Raw genomic sequence first — 17,270 nt, 5'->3', positions numbered from 1 at the left:
GTGAAGATAAATATGCTAATTAAGTCGTTATAACAACTTAGCTAAGTCGTTTAAACAAGTTAGCTAAGTTGTTATAACAAGATAAATTTGCTAAGTCGTTATAACAACTTAGCTAAGTCGTTTAAACAAGTTAGCTAAGTCGTTATAACGACTAAAAAATAAAACTCTACCCTGACACTAACCGGCTTCCGTACATTTCCAATAACCACTGCAATATCACTTTAACAGAACCAATATGATATATTTTCCCGCCGTGTACTGTTAAAACAGTTGATTTTGCAATCGTGTTTAGCAGTTTGTTGTCTGTTGTTAATTGGAAATAAATTGTATTGAATTCGATAAAAAAGAATTAATAATCTACCAGACTGGTTCTCGTAGTCAATTACGAAGTATTTCAAGTAACAACATCACTGCAATATCAATTAACATATAAAATATAATACATTTTCCCGCCTTTTACTGTTAAAACAGTTGTTGTTGCAATCGTGTTACATGTAACAGTTTGTTGTCTGTTGTTCTAATTGTCATTGCCATGTAATAGTTCTACAATCAATATAAACAAGCTAACCGATTTATTCACCTCAGCTATTGAATATCAAGAAGCGATATACAAACGTTGTCTGTACCTATTGGTAATTTGTGGGTTTTTAGAATATCACCTTATGGTCGCTAGAATTTGTTGCTAGCATGATTGGTCGTTGGATGGCCGTATTAGTCGCTAGCTATAGCTTGATTGGTCGCTGGATTGCCGTAATAGTCGCTAGCTTGATTGGTCGCTGGATGGACATATTTGTCGCTAGCTTGAGACTAGAACGTGTTACCGCAGAGTTTTATCTTTATCACTTATTGCATCTGCAGAACATTATGCCGGTGATAGTGTGTGAATTAGTTTATCACGTTTGCTTTTTGGCTAGATCTACAATATTTCATACTGTTTCTGTAAGGTTTGATGTTGTGTGCATGTGTCACGAGAACGGTTTTGGCGGTTTGTATGTGTGTGGTTTTATGATGATATCCATATATAAAGTTTATGATTTGAATGTATTAGTATCGAAGGTGCTCACAGGTGCCACGAAGTTTGTCGGTTTTCTATAAATCTTCATCTATATTCAGTCTCTATGCCATTGTGATCTACAGTGGCGGATTGGGGGCCTCGTTGACCGAGTGGTCTAAGTAGTATCTACTGTAATCACTTGCCAGTCAACACTGAGATTGTGATTTCGAACCCCGCTTGTGCGGGTGCACTCGACTTAAATCTTAATTGACTAGAATTGTCAGATCGGTGGCTTTCTCCGGGCATTCCGACTTCCTCCACCAATAAAAACTGGCCGCCACGAAATAGTCAAAAAGCGGTGCTTAAAGTGGCGTTAAAAACACAAAAAATAAAAAAAATCAATAAAGTGGCGGATTAAGAAATTTTCATAAAAGGGGGCATTATTAAAGTGTGAGCTTTCTCCAGTCATGCTTCAGTAATTCCGTTAATAATCAACCTACTTTTTCCAACAGGGGGACCTTGTGCCCCTAAATTCCTCTCTAATTTATCAACCGTAGAAGACTGTATACAACTGAGTATTAACCATAATAAAAGTCGTGGAAATCTACCAGACTGGTTCTCGTAGTCAATTACGAAGTATTTCAAGTAACAACATCACTGCAATATCAATTATCATATAAAATATAATACATTTTCCCGCCTTTTGCTGTTAAAACAGTTGTTGTTGCAATCGTGTTACATGTAACAGTTTGTTGTCTGTTGTTCTAATTGTCATTGCCATGTAATAGTTCTACAATCAATATAAACAAGCTAACCGATTTATTCACCTCAGCTATTGAATATCAAGAAGCGATATACAAACGTTGTCTGTACCTATTGGTAATTTGTGGGTTTTTAGAATATCACCTTATGGTCGCTAGAATTTGTTGCTAGCATGATTGGTCGTTGGATGGCCGTATTAGTCGCTAGCTATAGCTTGATTGGTCGCTGGATTGCCGTAATAGTCGCTAGCTTGATTGGTCGCTGGATGGACGTATTTGTCGCTAGCTTGAGACTAGAACGTGTTACCGCAGAGTTTTATCTTTATCACTTATTGCATCTGCAGAACATTATGCCGGTGATAGTGTGTGAATTAGTTTATCACGTTTGCTTTTTGGCTAGATCTACAATATTTCATACTGTTTCTGTAAGGTTTGATGTTGTGTGCATGTGTCACGAGAACGGTTTTGGCGGTTTGTATGTGTGTGGTTTTATGATGATATCCATATATAAAGTTTATGATTTGAATGTATTAGTATCGAAGGTGCTCACAGGTGCCACGAAGTTTGTCGGTTTTCTATAAATCTTCATCTATATTCAGTCTCTATGCCATTGTGATCTACAGTGGCGGATTGGGGGCCTCGTTGACCGAGTGGTCTAAGTAGTATCTACTGTAATCACTTGCCAGTCAACACTGAGATTGTGATTTCGAACCCCGCTTGTGCGGGTGCACTCGACTTAAATCTTAATTGACTAGAATTGTCAGATCGGTGGCTTTCTCCGGGCATTCCGACTTCCTCCACCAATAAAAACTGGCCGCCACGAAATAGTCCAAAAGCGGTGCTTAAAGTGGCGTTAAAAACACAAAAAATCAAAAAAATCAATAAAGTGGCGGATTTAGAAATTTTCATAAAAGGGGGCATTGACTGCTAAAGTGTGAGCCCTCTCCAGTCATGCTTCAGTAATTCCGTTTATAATCAACCTACTTTTTCCAACAGGGGGACCTTGTGCCCCTAAATTCCTCTCTAATTTATCAACCGTAGAAGACTGTATACAACTGAGTATTAACCATAATAAAATTCGTGGCGCAAAAGAAGTTACTGCGAGCAACCATTCAATCATTGAAATCGTTTTAAGTGGGTTGTGCTTAAATTTATGCTCATCGCACGTAGGGACGGATATCATACCGTAATGGCCTATGGTACCTTATTACCTGTACTGGTCCGGCCGTCACACTGATTCTAACTTAATATAACCGGATGCCATGACATATTGATTGATTACGAAACATATAAATATTGATATTCGCTCAACATTATTTTGAAATTGCTTAATTACATTTCTTTATAATTCATTACAATTCTCAAAGTAAAATTACACGAGGCCATTCATCAGTGCAGTCAACAATTCCAATAAATGAGGGTGTGGATGGGGTTTACAGAATAAAGAATATTGGACAAAATGTGCACAACAAAAGGCTAAAAAAAGAATAGAGAAAAGGAGGCCACAAAAAAGATATACAGAGAATACTGGGTGGCCGAAATATAAAGAATAGAGAATAACAAAATTTTTAAAGAAAAGGGGAAAATGGCGGTAAAAATTAAAGAATTAAAAATTGATGTACCCTCTATTTAGACCCTCAAAACTAACAACCAGTTTATATTGTAAAAAATTAACGAACTGCGTAATAGTATTAATTTGTTTGAAATTGCAATATAATAACTGAAAAGGTATGTGACCACTTAACAAATCATAATTTTATGCTGCTTTGATTTTGTATAAGATTATTGGATTTTACGCGATTTATAACAGAACAATCTGTTTTGCTAGTAAAACGATTATTTAATCATTATTTTATTCACAAATTTGTAAATGCAAATAGCGTATGCACTTACAATTCATACATTCGTATTTCACCAATTCATTTGGTCTCTTGTGGAGAACTATCTCATTGGCAATCAACCACATCTTCTTTTTTATACAGTGAAACCTGATTAAACCGAACCCTGAATAAACCGGAAACCTGTCTAATCCAAACTTGTTCTGAAGACCAATCATATCACATTTTATGCATTGTGAACCTGATGAAACCGAATACCTGCCAAAACCGAAAAAAATCTCATGTCCCGAAAGGGTTCGGTTTAGTCAGGTTTCACTGTATTTAGTTTTCTAATATGTGTTTTGTGTATCATTCATTTTGATGTGTTCGTCTTTGTCTATTTTTAGCCATTGCGCTGTCAGTTTTCAGTTTAATTTCTACTGATGATTTGAATGTCCCTTTAATATCTTTCGCCTATCGTGACCCGTTTTTTTTTTATATTGCTTGATTGCTTGTTAAAAATTTAACGCCACTATCATCACTTTTGCGCTTCAAGTTTTTGTTGCGATAAGTTTTTATTAGTTGAGGTATAGCCGAACTTCGCGGAGAGAATATCTCTACCTTTGGAAGAAAACTGACAATCATAGTTACAATCGACAAACCTCGGGTGACTCCGCTATTCTCCTTCCGGATGAGGTACGGAATCGGCCGAGTTGTGACGAATGACATAGCCAAGTAAGAACGCACCTGTCACGTGCCGTATTCGAACTTACATCATCAGTGTCACCAGGCGCGGATCCAGAGAGGGGGGTTCCGGGGGTCGGAACCCCCCTTTTTTTTGGACGATCAATGCATTTGAATGGGGACATGTAATTGGAACCCCCCACCCCTTCAGTTTGTCCTGGGTTAGGAACCCCCCTTTTTAAAATGGCTGGATCCGCCCCTGAGTGTTGACAGGCAAGTGACACAGAAGTTCAGACTACTTAAACCACTCGTCCATGGCGGTCCCTCGATAATGCTCTTGAAGCTTGTCAGAAATTAAATTTCAAAATGTATCAACAATTTTTGTAATCCGAATAATTCAGTCCCTCTCCATTTTTGACTCTCCTACTCGTGTTACTGTAGCCATGCTCGTAGAGGGCAGCGTTATATATCAAAAATAAGTTATTTGGGCTACTATTAATTTAAAACATTAGGGTTCTTATTAAAAGAAAACTTGTATTTCATTTCATTTCAACCTTAATCGATATAAAATGTATCAGACATTATATTTAAAAAAATGTTCACCTTTGAAATGGGTTGAATAGAAGGGGGAGACCTTTTTTTGGACGTCGAGATCGGGTGTTTTTAAGCTCGGGATTGATCAGGGAATTCTTTTCGAATTTCTGGATGTCAAGATTTAAATTTCGTTAAATTCGGGACTTCGGGATCAGGACCCCTCCGACCCCCCTTTTCAATAAAGCATAAATGTTATTTTAATTGTAGAGTTTAGTATGCCGTCCTTTATCACTTACCTAGTACACATTTTGTCTAGGGGCCAGCTGAAGCACGCCTTACTGTATAAAAAACTCATTGGTGGTCTTGTCTGCTCTTTGGTCGGTGTGTTGTCTCTTTGACACAATCCCCATTTCCATTCTCAATTTCATTATAAGAAATAGTATTAAAACGATCTTGATTTCTTTGTTCTTTCTATTTTCTTCTATTTTGGATTTATAAGTATAATTATTTCTGTTCTGTCTAGCAGGGACAAAAATAGACAAATAAAAGTTCGATTACCGACGAATGATTGAAACTTTATCACTTTTCTCTAATGAATAAATCAAAAACAATAGACTTAGTGGTTAATTCATCAACATCCAGCAGCTTGCATCAGCTTGCATTTGTCTTCGAATTCGTCATTAACTTTTTGCGTTCGTGGTGTTATATAACTGAAGATTATAGAAACAGAAGAAAAGTGTGCGACGAATACGCATTTAGATTGTGTTCAAGGTCACATGTTATGCTGAGATCTCGCGAGAATTGCCCTTAAATTTGATTGCTGCCTTCATTGTTTTCTTCTTAATTGACTTACGACCATTCTTTTTTTTTGTCAGAGTATTTCGTTTTGTATTCATCTGATGAGTTATAAGCCTTTTTCACCTGATTTTCATAGGTTTGTTCTTATGTTGTACTGTTTCACCACTGTTCCAGTTTAGGGGAGGACTTAGCGCTCACCAATTTGTTTACCCCCCACCACAGGACAGAAGCCTGTACGTAGTTCAGTTATTGTCGTTGTTTCATATCTGACATACAGTGAAACCTGATTAAACCGAACCCTGAATAAACCGGAAACCTGTCTAATCCAAACTTGTTCTGAAGACCAATCATATCACATTTTATGCATTGTGAACCTGATGAAACCGAATACCTTCCAAAACTGAACAAAATCTCAAGTCCCGAAAGGGTTCGGTTTAGTCAGGTTTCATTGTATTTGTTTTTCTTTAAACTGTTTTGCTATAGAATATACCGTTAGTTTTTTTTTTCAATTGCATTGTTTCAATTTTTTATTTTTCTTTGATAGCCGACTATAATTCATAGGTTGTTCTCGTTGATGAGGCCCCTCATGGGGGGGGTCCTAGTAATCACATAATCACCATTTTTTGGCCAATATAATCACATAATCATTAAATATTTGCTTATCTTTAGTAATCAAATAATCATAAACTAAAAATACAGTCCTAGGTAATCAAATAATCATGAAATATTTGGCTTAATAATCAAATAATCATTAAAAAAACGGCCAAGTAATCACATAATAAAAAACCCAATGAGGGCCCTCATTGATGAAGGCCGAACGGTTGTCTATTATTGTTTACATCTACGTCATTTGAACTTTGGTGGATAGTAAAAAAAAAAACGGTTGTCGCATTGGTTATTATTCTTCATCTCCTTAGTTTTATGCCCCATTTGGTCCGAGTACACAGTTATTTCGTAGTGCATTTCTTTTAGACAATAAATGAAAATAAAAAAAAACCCACCTGGGTTTTCTCAATAATATTTTTACAGTGTGTTGTACTACTTTTGGAACAAATTATATCAAAACTATAGAAAACGTAATCAGCTCCAACTCAAAATATGGACAGTTTTATGTAAAGGGGGTCTTGAAATCTTTTGACAGCTTCCGAAGTGCTAATTTTTTACCTTTTTCAGCTGGACCTAATCACTACTTTACATTAATATTTATGACCCAAATTTTTTTTACAGTGTCATTTCACCCCCTACTTGCTATATGAGGAATAAAACATGGAGAAATAAATTTGGAAGGGGTATAACAAAAATTGGCAAGTAACACACTGTCCACACTAAGGACTATATTCGACAACGAAAATCAAAGGACGATAACTGTGTACTCGGACCATTTATGGGCATTATGTTTTGTGGTCTGTGCGTCCGTCCATCCGTCCCGCTTCATGTTAAAGTTTTTGGTTGAGGTAGTTTTTGATTAAATTGAAGTCCAATCAACTTGAAACTCAGTACACATGTTCCCTATGTTCTCTAAATGTCAAATTAGAGTTTTTACCTCATTTTAACAGTCCACTCAACATGGACTTAGCTCATTGTTGAAGGCTGTAAGTTGACCTACATACAATTGTTAATTTCTGTGTCATTTGGTCACTTGTTAAGAGTTGTCTCATTGGCATTTACACCACATTTTCTTTTCTATATATAGAATATATCGCTGATGCTTTTCTATCTAATTTCAGCATATGGATTTGAATGATACAAACGAAACACTACTAGCTATCGGTAAGTCATTACAATTAAGAGCGTCTGAATTCGGTTAAACACGGAATAATGGGTCATATCGACAGAAAAATGGACGAAATGATATACAGAGAAAAAGAGTGCAAACAAAACAAAAAGTTAATAATGTGGTGCTCAAATTTAAAGGATAATATAGACAAAACAAACCCACATTAGTATGAAATGTGGACAGGGACAGACAATTTAAAGCAAACAAACAAATAAACAAACAAACCAACTATCAAAAAGTCGCCTGCTAATAAGGGGAGACAAAAACCATGATTACAAACAAATTGAGACGAATTCTCTAACCTCGTAAAGTATACCTATATATAAAAAAATCTTTTACTAGTTACATCTTATTTTTAGTCGGATAAAATGTTAGTTTTACTGGTGTTTTACTGTCCAATATCTTTTATAATTCCAACTTCCAAGCAAGGACTGAAGCTCATAAGACTTCGGGAATGTCCGGCGAGCCGACAACCTTGCTTCGGAAGTTGTTATAATTCCTGTTGAGCTTAAGGAGAGGGGGTATGAATACCAATCAAACAACTATCCACCAGAGACTAAATAACACAGAGGTCAGTTGTATGGCCTTCAACAATGAGACAAAAATCAATACTGCATAGCTAGTGATACGTAAAACATTTCAAAAAAGAAAAGCAACAAGCTGGTTTATATACAAAACAATAAACGAAACATAAAAATGACATACAGTATTTCTGCTTGAAAAAAAAAAATATTCGATATTTTTTACAGGTCAAGAACCAGCGAGATGGGGATTTTGGACACAACAGATAATAACTCCAATCATCGTGGTTGTCGGAATCTGTGGAAATGTTATGTCATTTTTATTGATGAAAACCAAGTCCCTCCGAAGGAAATCTTACAGTCACTTCCTGTGTGCGTTGGCAGTATTCGACAGCCTTTGTTTGATAAATCGGCAAATAACATTGATTCACGAGATGATGGTTGACAATGGAAAAGATGGCGTCTTTACGTATTACAGCGACCTCTCGTGTCAAATGTTCAGCTTTTATGAACACGTGTGTTACCTAATGTCATCTTGGCTAATTGTTGGAATGGCGGCTGAGCGAGTTATAGCCATGTGCTTGCCATTCAAGAAAACCTTAATCAGAACACAAACAGGGGCATGTGTGACAATTTTTTCAATATTGTTGGTTATGAGTTTCACTCAAATATTTCGTTTTATTATGATGAAAAATATCGGTGGACTTTGTCAAGGTGATACGTATACGCATCCAGAGTATATTGAACTCCATATCTATTTTTATCAACTGACACTGGTACTTACCCTTCCGTTTTTACTGGTTTTGATATGTAACACTCTAGTTATTTATCAGATATATTGCGTGCGAAAAGCTGCTGTCAGTTTAACTTTGAGGTCACGTGTGGTAGCGAGATCTCACAGGACAACAGTAATGTTATTAGCCATTGCCTTCACATACCTCATAACTATGTTGCCATTGGTAATAATATCCTTTATTTGGATGGTTGCCATGGAAAACTCGAATGTTCGGATGTTTTTCTTTCTCTATCCTATTCAACAGTTTGTCTCTGTCATATCTCATTGCAACTATGGAGTTAACTTTTTTATTTATATTTTATCAGGTCGGTCTTTCCGGTTTGAACTAAGACGTGTATTTTGGATAGAAAGACGTTCAACCATATCAACCACAAAAACAAGGGAGGAAATTATGCGTCTTCAGTGAGATTGTAAATGAGAGAGGAAATTATGCGTCTACAGTGATTGTAAACGAGAGAGGAAACTATGCGTTTACAGTGAGATTGCAAAAAAGGGTGGAAATTATGCGTCTACAGTGAGATTGTAAACAAAGGGGTAAATTATGCGTCTACATTGAGATAAAGAACGAGGAGGGGGGGATTATGGCTTTACAGTGAGATTGTGTTAATCTATTAAAATATGAAACCATGTGTGTGTTTGATATGAACTCATTAGAAATGGAAACAACCCGCGTATTAAGCGCTTTTCTGGATTTACCTTCAACTAAAACGACCAAAGCCGAATATTTAAAAGCTGATTACTACATATGTATAAGAACCGAAATATGGTTGACCAATATGCCCAAGAAGGACCTAAATTACTAGCCAAATCTATCTAACTGAATGTCAAATTTGCTTGAAAGATGTGAAACCTTAATTTCTTTAAACTAACGGACATTTTGTGAGCTTGAATAAATTGACGGCACATAACATTTGAAAGTCTCTGGTACGTTTTTGTCAACCATTAATTTTGACTTTAATATCGAGATCTTTTGAGCAACACAGATTTATTGAATTCGATAAAAAGGCATGACTTTTTATCGAATTGTTACCAATAATTATTCGTCGTTTCAGAATCTAATGCATTCTGGGTAAGATTTTCAATAGCGTACACCAAAACGTTATGATTAGTTTAAAACGTTGTAAACAATGAAAATTCAACAATGACGTAACATAATTTTCATTTTGGTGTACGAACAATGAGATTACCCATAGTCCTTTAGATTCTGAAAAGGCGAATACATTACTAGCACCCGCCTACTCATATCAACTTCTTATGGTTACGTTTAATCTCATCTAAAAGAAAATAGCAATGTTTTGCCAGATGATAAAGGGACGGCCATTTGATGCTGAAAAAGGGGGCAGTGATTCGGGGATTTGGATTGGATATTAATGTATTACTGATGCTGTTCCTTTTCCGCGATATCGGCTGTATCCTGTAGGAATCGAGGCGTTAAATTGTCAAACACCTATTAGACAGACAGTCATGGACAGTAGACTTTTAATTTAACAAATATTTTAAATGCTGTTATATGTTTTGAATACAGTCATGCTTAAACATTTAACTTTATATGAACCCTGTTTTGCACACGAATGCTTTTAACTGTTGTGGTGGGGTATATGTATGTTAAAGGCCTCAGACCGATAGACATGTTATTATTAAATTAGTTTCATTCGTTATATAAAGAATTAAAACAAAATGTTTATTTATTTCAATTTACAGTAAAATGCTAATCGTTAAATGAAACACACTACATGACCATTTTGTAAAGAGTAATTATAGTGATAACTTTATATAAACAGAAATAAATCAAGATTATGTTTAGTGGAAGTTTACAGAAACTTTTTATTGTTTTAATCTTTTTACTTGTCTCGTTCTGCAGTTATTAATTATTAGGAGATGTGGTATGAGTTACAATGAGACAACTCTCCATTCAAGTCAAAATTTGTAAAAAAAAAACCCAACAATATTTTAAGTCAAAGTACGGTTTTCAACACGGAGCATTGGATCACACCGAACAGCAAGCTCTAAGTGACCCCATCAAAATGACGAGTGTAAACCCATTTAAACAGGAAACCCAACGGTCTAATATCTATAAAAACGAGAAACGAGAAACTTTTATGAACCATATCAACATACGATAACCACTGAACATCAGGTTCAAGAAGTAGGACAGATGCAAACAAATGCAGCGGGTTTTAACGTTTTAATCGGTACCAATCTTCACCCTTACCTAGAACAGTAGTGTACTATCACAGATAGACGCATTATAAAATATCATTTGAAATTGCTGAACTCAATCAAAAGACATATGAAAACAAACAAGTGAATATCGGTATACACTGAACGAATAATTTAATTGTCTTTTTATCTCTTTGATCATGGAGTTGTTGTCGCTTTGTTTTTTTTCCAATCGGCAATCCTCGGGTGACTCCGCTTCTCTCCTGTTTGATGAGGTACGGAATCGGCCGAGTTGTGGCGATTTTTTTTTTTTCGTCAAGCAGTTGTTGTTTTTTTGTTTTTGTTTTTTCGTCATTGAGTTGTCTTCTTTTGCTTGACTGGTGATTTTTTTTTATTGTGGGGCTCGGCTTGGTAAAAAACAAGTTTTTTAAAAAACTCGTCTTAGTTTAAACTTATTTTATTTTCAAAAGTAGCAAAATAGATTGAACACAACTTCAAGTTATAAAAACAATAGTGACGTCTTTCTCCTAAACAAGTATGAACACAAAATATATTTGATAATGAAGAAAACATAATAGTACATAACGCATCTAATATAAACTATACTAAACAACAAAAACAAGAATACAATATAATTATATATCAAAAACCAGAATATATCGATAGTGCACGGATGCCCCATTCGCACTATCATTTCTATGTGCATTGGACTGCGAAATTGGGATCAAAACTCTCATTAAAATTAGAAAAATCAAATCAGTAGGGACATGTTTCAAGTTGATTGGACTTTAACTTCATCAAAACTACTTAAACCTGATGCAGGACAGACGGACAAACAAACAGACGGACGGACCGACGAACGAAAGACATAATGCCTCTAGGTGGGTATAACAATTAGATAAGACTGAAGTGGAGTTAATTAAAAGAAGCAATACAGTACAGTGAAACCTGTTTAAACCGAACCTCTACGGGACTTAAAGGTTTTGTTCGGTTTTATCAGGTTCACAGCGCATACAATTTGACATCACGGTGCTTAAGAACTTGTTTGATTTATACAGGTTTTCGGTTTATGCAGGGTTCGGATTAGTCAGGTTTTACTGTATATGAAGTGTAATTCTGATATTACTTGGACACCTCATAATGGGCCTCACTTTTCTATCTTTTGCTGCCATGTAAGGTCATCGTCACCAGGCAATAGCAGGTCAATTCGCCGTTTCAGAATCAAATGCATTCTGGGTAATATTTTTAAAAGCGTACATCAAATCGTTGTGTTTGGTTTTAAACGTTCAAAACAGTGAAAATTCAACAAATGACATAACGCTATTTTCATTTTGGTGTACGAACAATAAGATTACCCATGGTCGTTAAGATTTTGAAAAGGCGAATTTATAAATCATTTTTCCCATTTAAAAAACAACAGTGCTTTTGCTTCATTGGGAACAAAGGACACTTGACAAAATAAATTCGTAGAGTCTTGGTTAAAGGGAGCATATACAACCAATAACCCTAAAGTTAGAAAAAGTTCAAAATGTAAGTGTTAGTCAACATAAAGTCACCAATACACAGACGGCTTCCAATCCCAGTTTTCTTGACAAAACGTATTTTGACGCGACAATCTTATTAGTCTTTCAGGACCTTTTAAAGTAACGTTGCTGAATTGGAAAGATTGCCAATGCATGTTTTAGATTCTAAAAGGCGAATCGTTTAATACCCATCATGCCTTATCTACCGGATATATATGTGGAATTTTCTGCTCTAGCAAAGATTCTTTTACGGAATTAACATTTTCCGGTTTGCCTTGACTTTTTCGTATTTTATCTGCACGTCTGATCCGTATTTCTAAAATAAGAACAAGAAATACCGATATCACTAATGTTATAGACACGATATATATCTTCAGATATTCACAAATATAGATGTTGTATATGTATGCCACGGCCGATCCTAGAGCCTGGAACGCTATACACAATGCAAACGTTGGTTCTGGGTTTTTATGGAAAGCTGACCCCACCAATGCTGTAAATAAAAAAATTAAAATGTATTATATAAAGGTTAACGTCATAACTTTTTTACACGTGACTTTAAATATCATAAAATTAAAAAAAGATATATATGTTGTCTGCTCTATGGTCGGGTTGTTGTTTCTTTGACACATTCCCCATGTCCATTCTCAATTTTACAGTGAATATATTTGTATTTTCAAATTTTTTAAACGTAAATTTTTTAATTGCATTTCTAATGTTGTTAATAATCTATTGGGTACGGGAAACGGTTTGTTGTTGTGTTGTAAAAACCTTTCTGATCTGGTATGATTATTTTTTTTGTGTCAATAAAAGTATATAAATTGTTTTACATTGTCTTATCGGGGCCTTTTATACATTTGTAGCTGACTATGCGGTATGGGCTTTGCTCATTGTTGAAGGCCGTACGGTGACCTATAGTTGTGAATGTCTTTGTCATTTTGGTTTTTTTTTAATTGTTGTCGCACTGGCAATCATACCACATCTTCTTTTTTATATAAATTTCAGGACTTTTAGTCCCCAATGCTCTTGAAGTTCATTCTTGTTTGGCCTATTAAGCTGTCCTAATACGAGCGTCACTGGCTAGTCTTTTGTAGCAGAAACGCGCATCTGCGCCTGCGTAGCAATTTTGTAGCAGAAACGCGCATCTGCGCCTGCGTAGCAAAATACATATCTTTAAACCCTAGTCTCTATGATAAATAGACTTACCCATACTTTGTGTCATCCATATTGAGTCACACAAACCCCACGCGAGAGGTATAAGAAAGAAGAATATAACTGATGTATCGTTCGTAATGTCCCATAACATCATAAACGCCAGTAGGCCCAATTCTAACACTGTAGCAAGCAAGAATAGAGGAATTCGTCCTGTGTATTTGCCAATATATCCAAATACCAACGACCCCACCGTATCAGCGGCGCCAAAACAGAGCATTGTGTAACCAATCCAACCAACTCCGAGTCTGCATGCTGTGAATGACTAAATATAGAAAAATAAAGAAAACAGTTATTACCACAGTCGTAAAATAAATGGACCCACTCAAAGTATTAATTTGGTACAATGTATTTTCATAGTATCACCCAAAGCGAACTATTATGTTTCTATACTTACATAAAGGCAACAGAAATATATACTGCTGTTCGAAATTCAAAAATCGATTGAAAAAAAAAAACAAACTAAAACTTAGGGAAACGCATCAACCATAAGTCAGAGGAAAACTACGACACCACAGAACCACAACATTTCAATGTAACACACACAGAAACGAATTGTTATTGCTATAATAGTATTTACGTCAGTATGATTATTACGAATGGCAGTTTACCATCCAGCGGCGAATTGTAGTACTTTGACACAAATTGTTTTGATTTACTAAGTATTAGCGCCACTAGATATCCTCTCAAACTATTGCAGTTTATTCAGAACTCTGACTAATTTTCAAAGTGTTCCATCTACCAAACTGTTCAGAATCTTTAATCATGAGTTATATAACAGCCCGACATTATGCAGAAGCTCCCTCAGACAAAATTAGTCTTGGATTGATATAGCTATAATGTTTAGGTAATAGTTGATTTATAGCGCTTCAACATGTCCAACGTTAACGGTCCCTATACATCCTTGGCTTTCATATATTCGGCTTTTAACGTTCTTGATGACGGTTAATCTAGAAAAGCGCTTAGGACGAATGAAAGTATAACGTGTTAATTCATTTTTTTAGTCATTTACTGCTAAAAAAAACTAGTCAAGTCCTCAACGTGTGTAAATAAAAAAAAAAATTAAAGAGAAAATTTTAAAACTTAAACTGGACAATTTTGTAGCAGTTAAAAATGTATTCCTAACCATTTAATGACCAACTACAATAAATATAGCTATTAAATATGTTTTTATCACTTTCATTGAAGTAATAAAGGGGAACTAAAGTCTTATTTAAGAATTGAATGCTTCTTTTTGTAAATTTATTGGTGTGTAAAAGCGTTGACCGAAGTACATTTTGTATGAAGCGTGTGTCAATGCTTTTACAACCCTATAAAGTTACAAAAAGAAGCATTCAATACTTATAATTACATTTTTCAGCTATGATCATGAAAACACGAATTTTATATATTTAATTATTTAATTCACCTGAGCACTTTATTGTTGGAGCACGTGTTATCATGAGTGAAAAGTTGTATTGAACAATGCAACTGCTTACGGAATAACACGTGATGTGCAGTTAGCCAATCAGAATAAAATATTATAATGAAACATACATCTAATGTAATTATTGGATTATAAGTATATCACTTTGCACTTTGATGGCTTGACTGGTTTTCTTCTGTTATATAAGTTGTCTGACCAGTTGAACAGATAGATTTGATGAAACCAATTGCAATTTTTGCCAGAATTTAGAATGATTTGCAATAGATCGGAAGCAATTATACAGTGTATAAAGCTGAGGTCTGTTCTATGGTAAAACAGTTCTCATGTTTCGATTAAGACAAGGCAAAGTTAGGTACTATATTAGTTAAAAGTGTGATAGCCATATAGCCGGTATGAGTTATCATTCAAATGGTCATAATAATAAATGAAAAATTGATAAATACAAATGTATGCATTTTCACCACATACTAATGATGTTTTGTTTTACACCAGACAAATTTGGCCTTATCTTTTGAAAATTTGGAACCACAATGATCTGCAACTTCCTGCATGAAAATGGCCTTTTTATTTTTTTTTTTTTTTTATTTCGATAGTCACTGACTGATACAGGGGCGGAACCAGCCATTTCAAAAGGGGTGTTCCCAACCCAAGATAAACTAGGGATGGGAATTCCAACTATATTTCCCCATTCAAGTACATTGATCGACTAAAAAAGGGGGGTTCCACACCCCATCCACCGCCTTTAATCCGCCAATGTGATACGTCTTTTGTTGACGAAACGCGTATATTGCGTACATAATATTAAACCCCTTATCATAACGAGTTACCTACCCTTGTAAACTGTACAAACATGACTATGAGTTGCATTCCTATATAAAAATACAGCGGCACTACTAACAAGACTTTCAGATCTTTGAATAATAATCCCCAACTAGAGGCAAACCTCTCTTTGAAGGTTTCATACTTCTCCGACATACTCGATTCAATGGGACGTAACCCAAAAATACAAATCAACAGTGCAACGACTGTACATGCCAGATATATACTAATCAAAACGTTAACACTGTCATGGTTCGATGCATCCATGTGCGTTGTTTCTATGGTTGTATTATGACTGTGGTTCATTGGTACATGAATATTCATGTCAGATGGGCAGAAGTTAGCACCACAAAAACTATTGTTTGAGAATTTAAGAGTTGTTTCACCAAACTGAAACACGACCGAGGATATCAAATTTCCAAATATTTGTGTACTTTGAAATGCCATGTAAAACATTCCACTTAGTTTACTCAAAATGGAACCTAAAGATGTATGGCTGAGATCAAAACGCAGATAGTCCACAGCTATTGAAGTAATGTAGCACCCCTGCACTGTCCACATCAGTCCAGAAGCGAGGCCGGAAATTGCTCCACCGGATATCAGTATGTAGGCCTTCGGGTAATAGTTAGCGATGACATAGACAGTTTGGAACAAACAGGCAAGTATAAGACTGCCCTTTGGTCCTAATCGTGCAATTACTGTTGGTGCAAATGTGCACGCAATCACTCCGCCAAATGTTATAGCAAATAGAGAGTAAAGTCCCGTGTCGGCATGGAGTGAAGCTTCTAAATTTATCAATCCGCTGTACGCTGTAAAACTAAACAGCCATATCAAACTAAGGGCCGAGAAATTTAACAACAGATGTCTTTTCTTGTTTTGTCGCGCTTTGTGTTCTTCTTTGCTCATGTTGGCTGCCTTGGTGTCTATCATACTATCATCTCCGTCTAAAACAAAGGATAAAAAGATAAAACAGTAAACAAAATATTATTACTACTTATGGCATATTTATAATTTCTTTCAAAAACATGAAATGACAAAACATTTGTTATGCTAATAAAGTGAATTGATGTAACGCTCTTTATGATTGGCTGACGTTTGTGTGCACGTTTATCAGCTCATAGACATAATTTCGTCATGTGACCCTGACGTCATCAACGTTTTTTCATGGTTTACTCTTGTTAAAAATAGAATTTAGAATTAAATTATAAGAAATAACAGTAATATTGTGTCAGTCTATTCGAAATAAAAACATGTTGTGTACACTGTTAAATAACCCGCTACACGCGTTATTCAGTGTGCACCACACAAATAACTGGTCAATAGGGCATGGAAAACGGGTTAAAAATGTTCTCTAAACTATCGAAATTTATGATCGACTCTTCAACACAAAAATCAAAAATAATATATATAAAAAAAGAAATCTTGAAGTGAAAAAAAAAAAGGTAAAA

At 35.4% G+C, this 17,270-nt stretch overlaps 2 protein-coding genes across 2 annotated transcripts in view; one reads left to right on the top strand and one right to left on the bottom strand.

Annotated features, from left to right (window-relative positions):
• LOC139495258 (G-protein coupled receptor daf-37-like) overlaps positions 1-9,224 on the top strand; it is a 50,090-nt gene extending 40,866 nt beyond the window's left edge. The window contains exons 2-3 of the mRNA XM_071283527.1: positions 7,316-7,358; positions 8,115-9,224. Coding sequence (XP_071139628.1) covers positions 7,319-7,358; positions 8,115-9,088 — 1,014 coding nt within the window. The 5' untranslated portion in view covers positions 7,316-7,318 and the 3' untranslated portion in view covers positions 9,089-9,224. The remainder of the gene's footprint in view (positions 1-7,315; positions 7,359-8,114) is intronic.
• Positions 9,225-11,283: 2,059 nt separating this feature from the next.
• Positions 11,284-16,767, bottom strand: LOC139495257 (UNC93-like protein). The gene is made up of 3 exons (XM_071283526.1): positions 15,835-16,767; positions 13,572-13,842; positions 11,284-12,858 (listed from the first exon to the last, which is right to left on the bottom strand). The coding sequence occupies exons 1-3, from the start codon at positions 16,750-16,752 to the stop codon at positions 12,557-12,559; spliced, it is 1,491 nt and encodes a 496-aa protein (XP_071139627.1). The 5' UTR covers positions 16,753-16,767; the 3' UTR covers positions 11,284-12,556.
• Positions 16,768-17,270: the final 503 nt, after the last annotated feature.

The sequence above is a fragment of the Mytilus edulis genome, chromosome 11 (genome assembly GCF_963676685.1).
Source record: "Mytilus edulis chromosome 11, xbMytEdul2.2, whole genome shotgun sequence".
Taxonomy (NCBI): domain Eukaryota; kingdom Metazoa; phylum Mollusca; class Bivalvia; order Mytilida; family Mytilidae; genus Mytilus; species Mytilus edulis.
The sequence above is the reverse complement of the archived record's forward strand: the minus strand, read 5'-3'. Positions and strand labels throughout refer to the sequence as shown.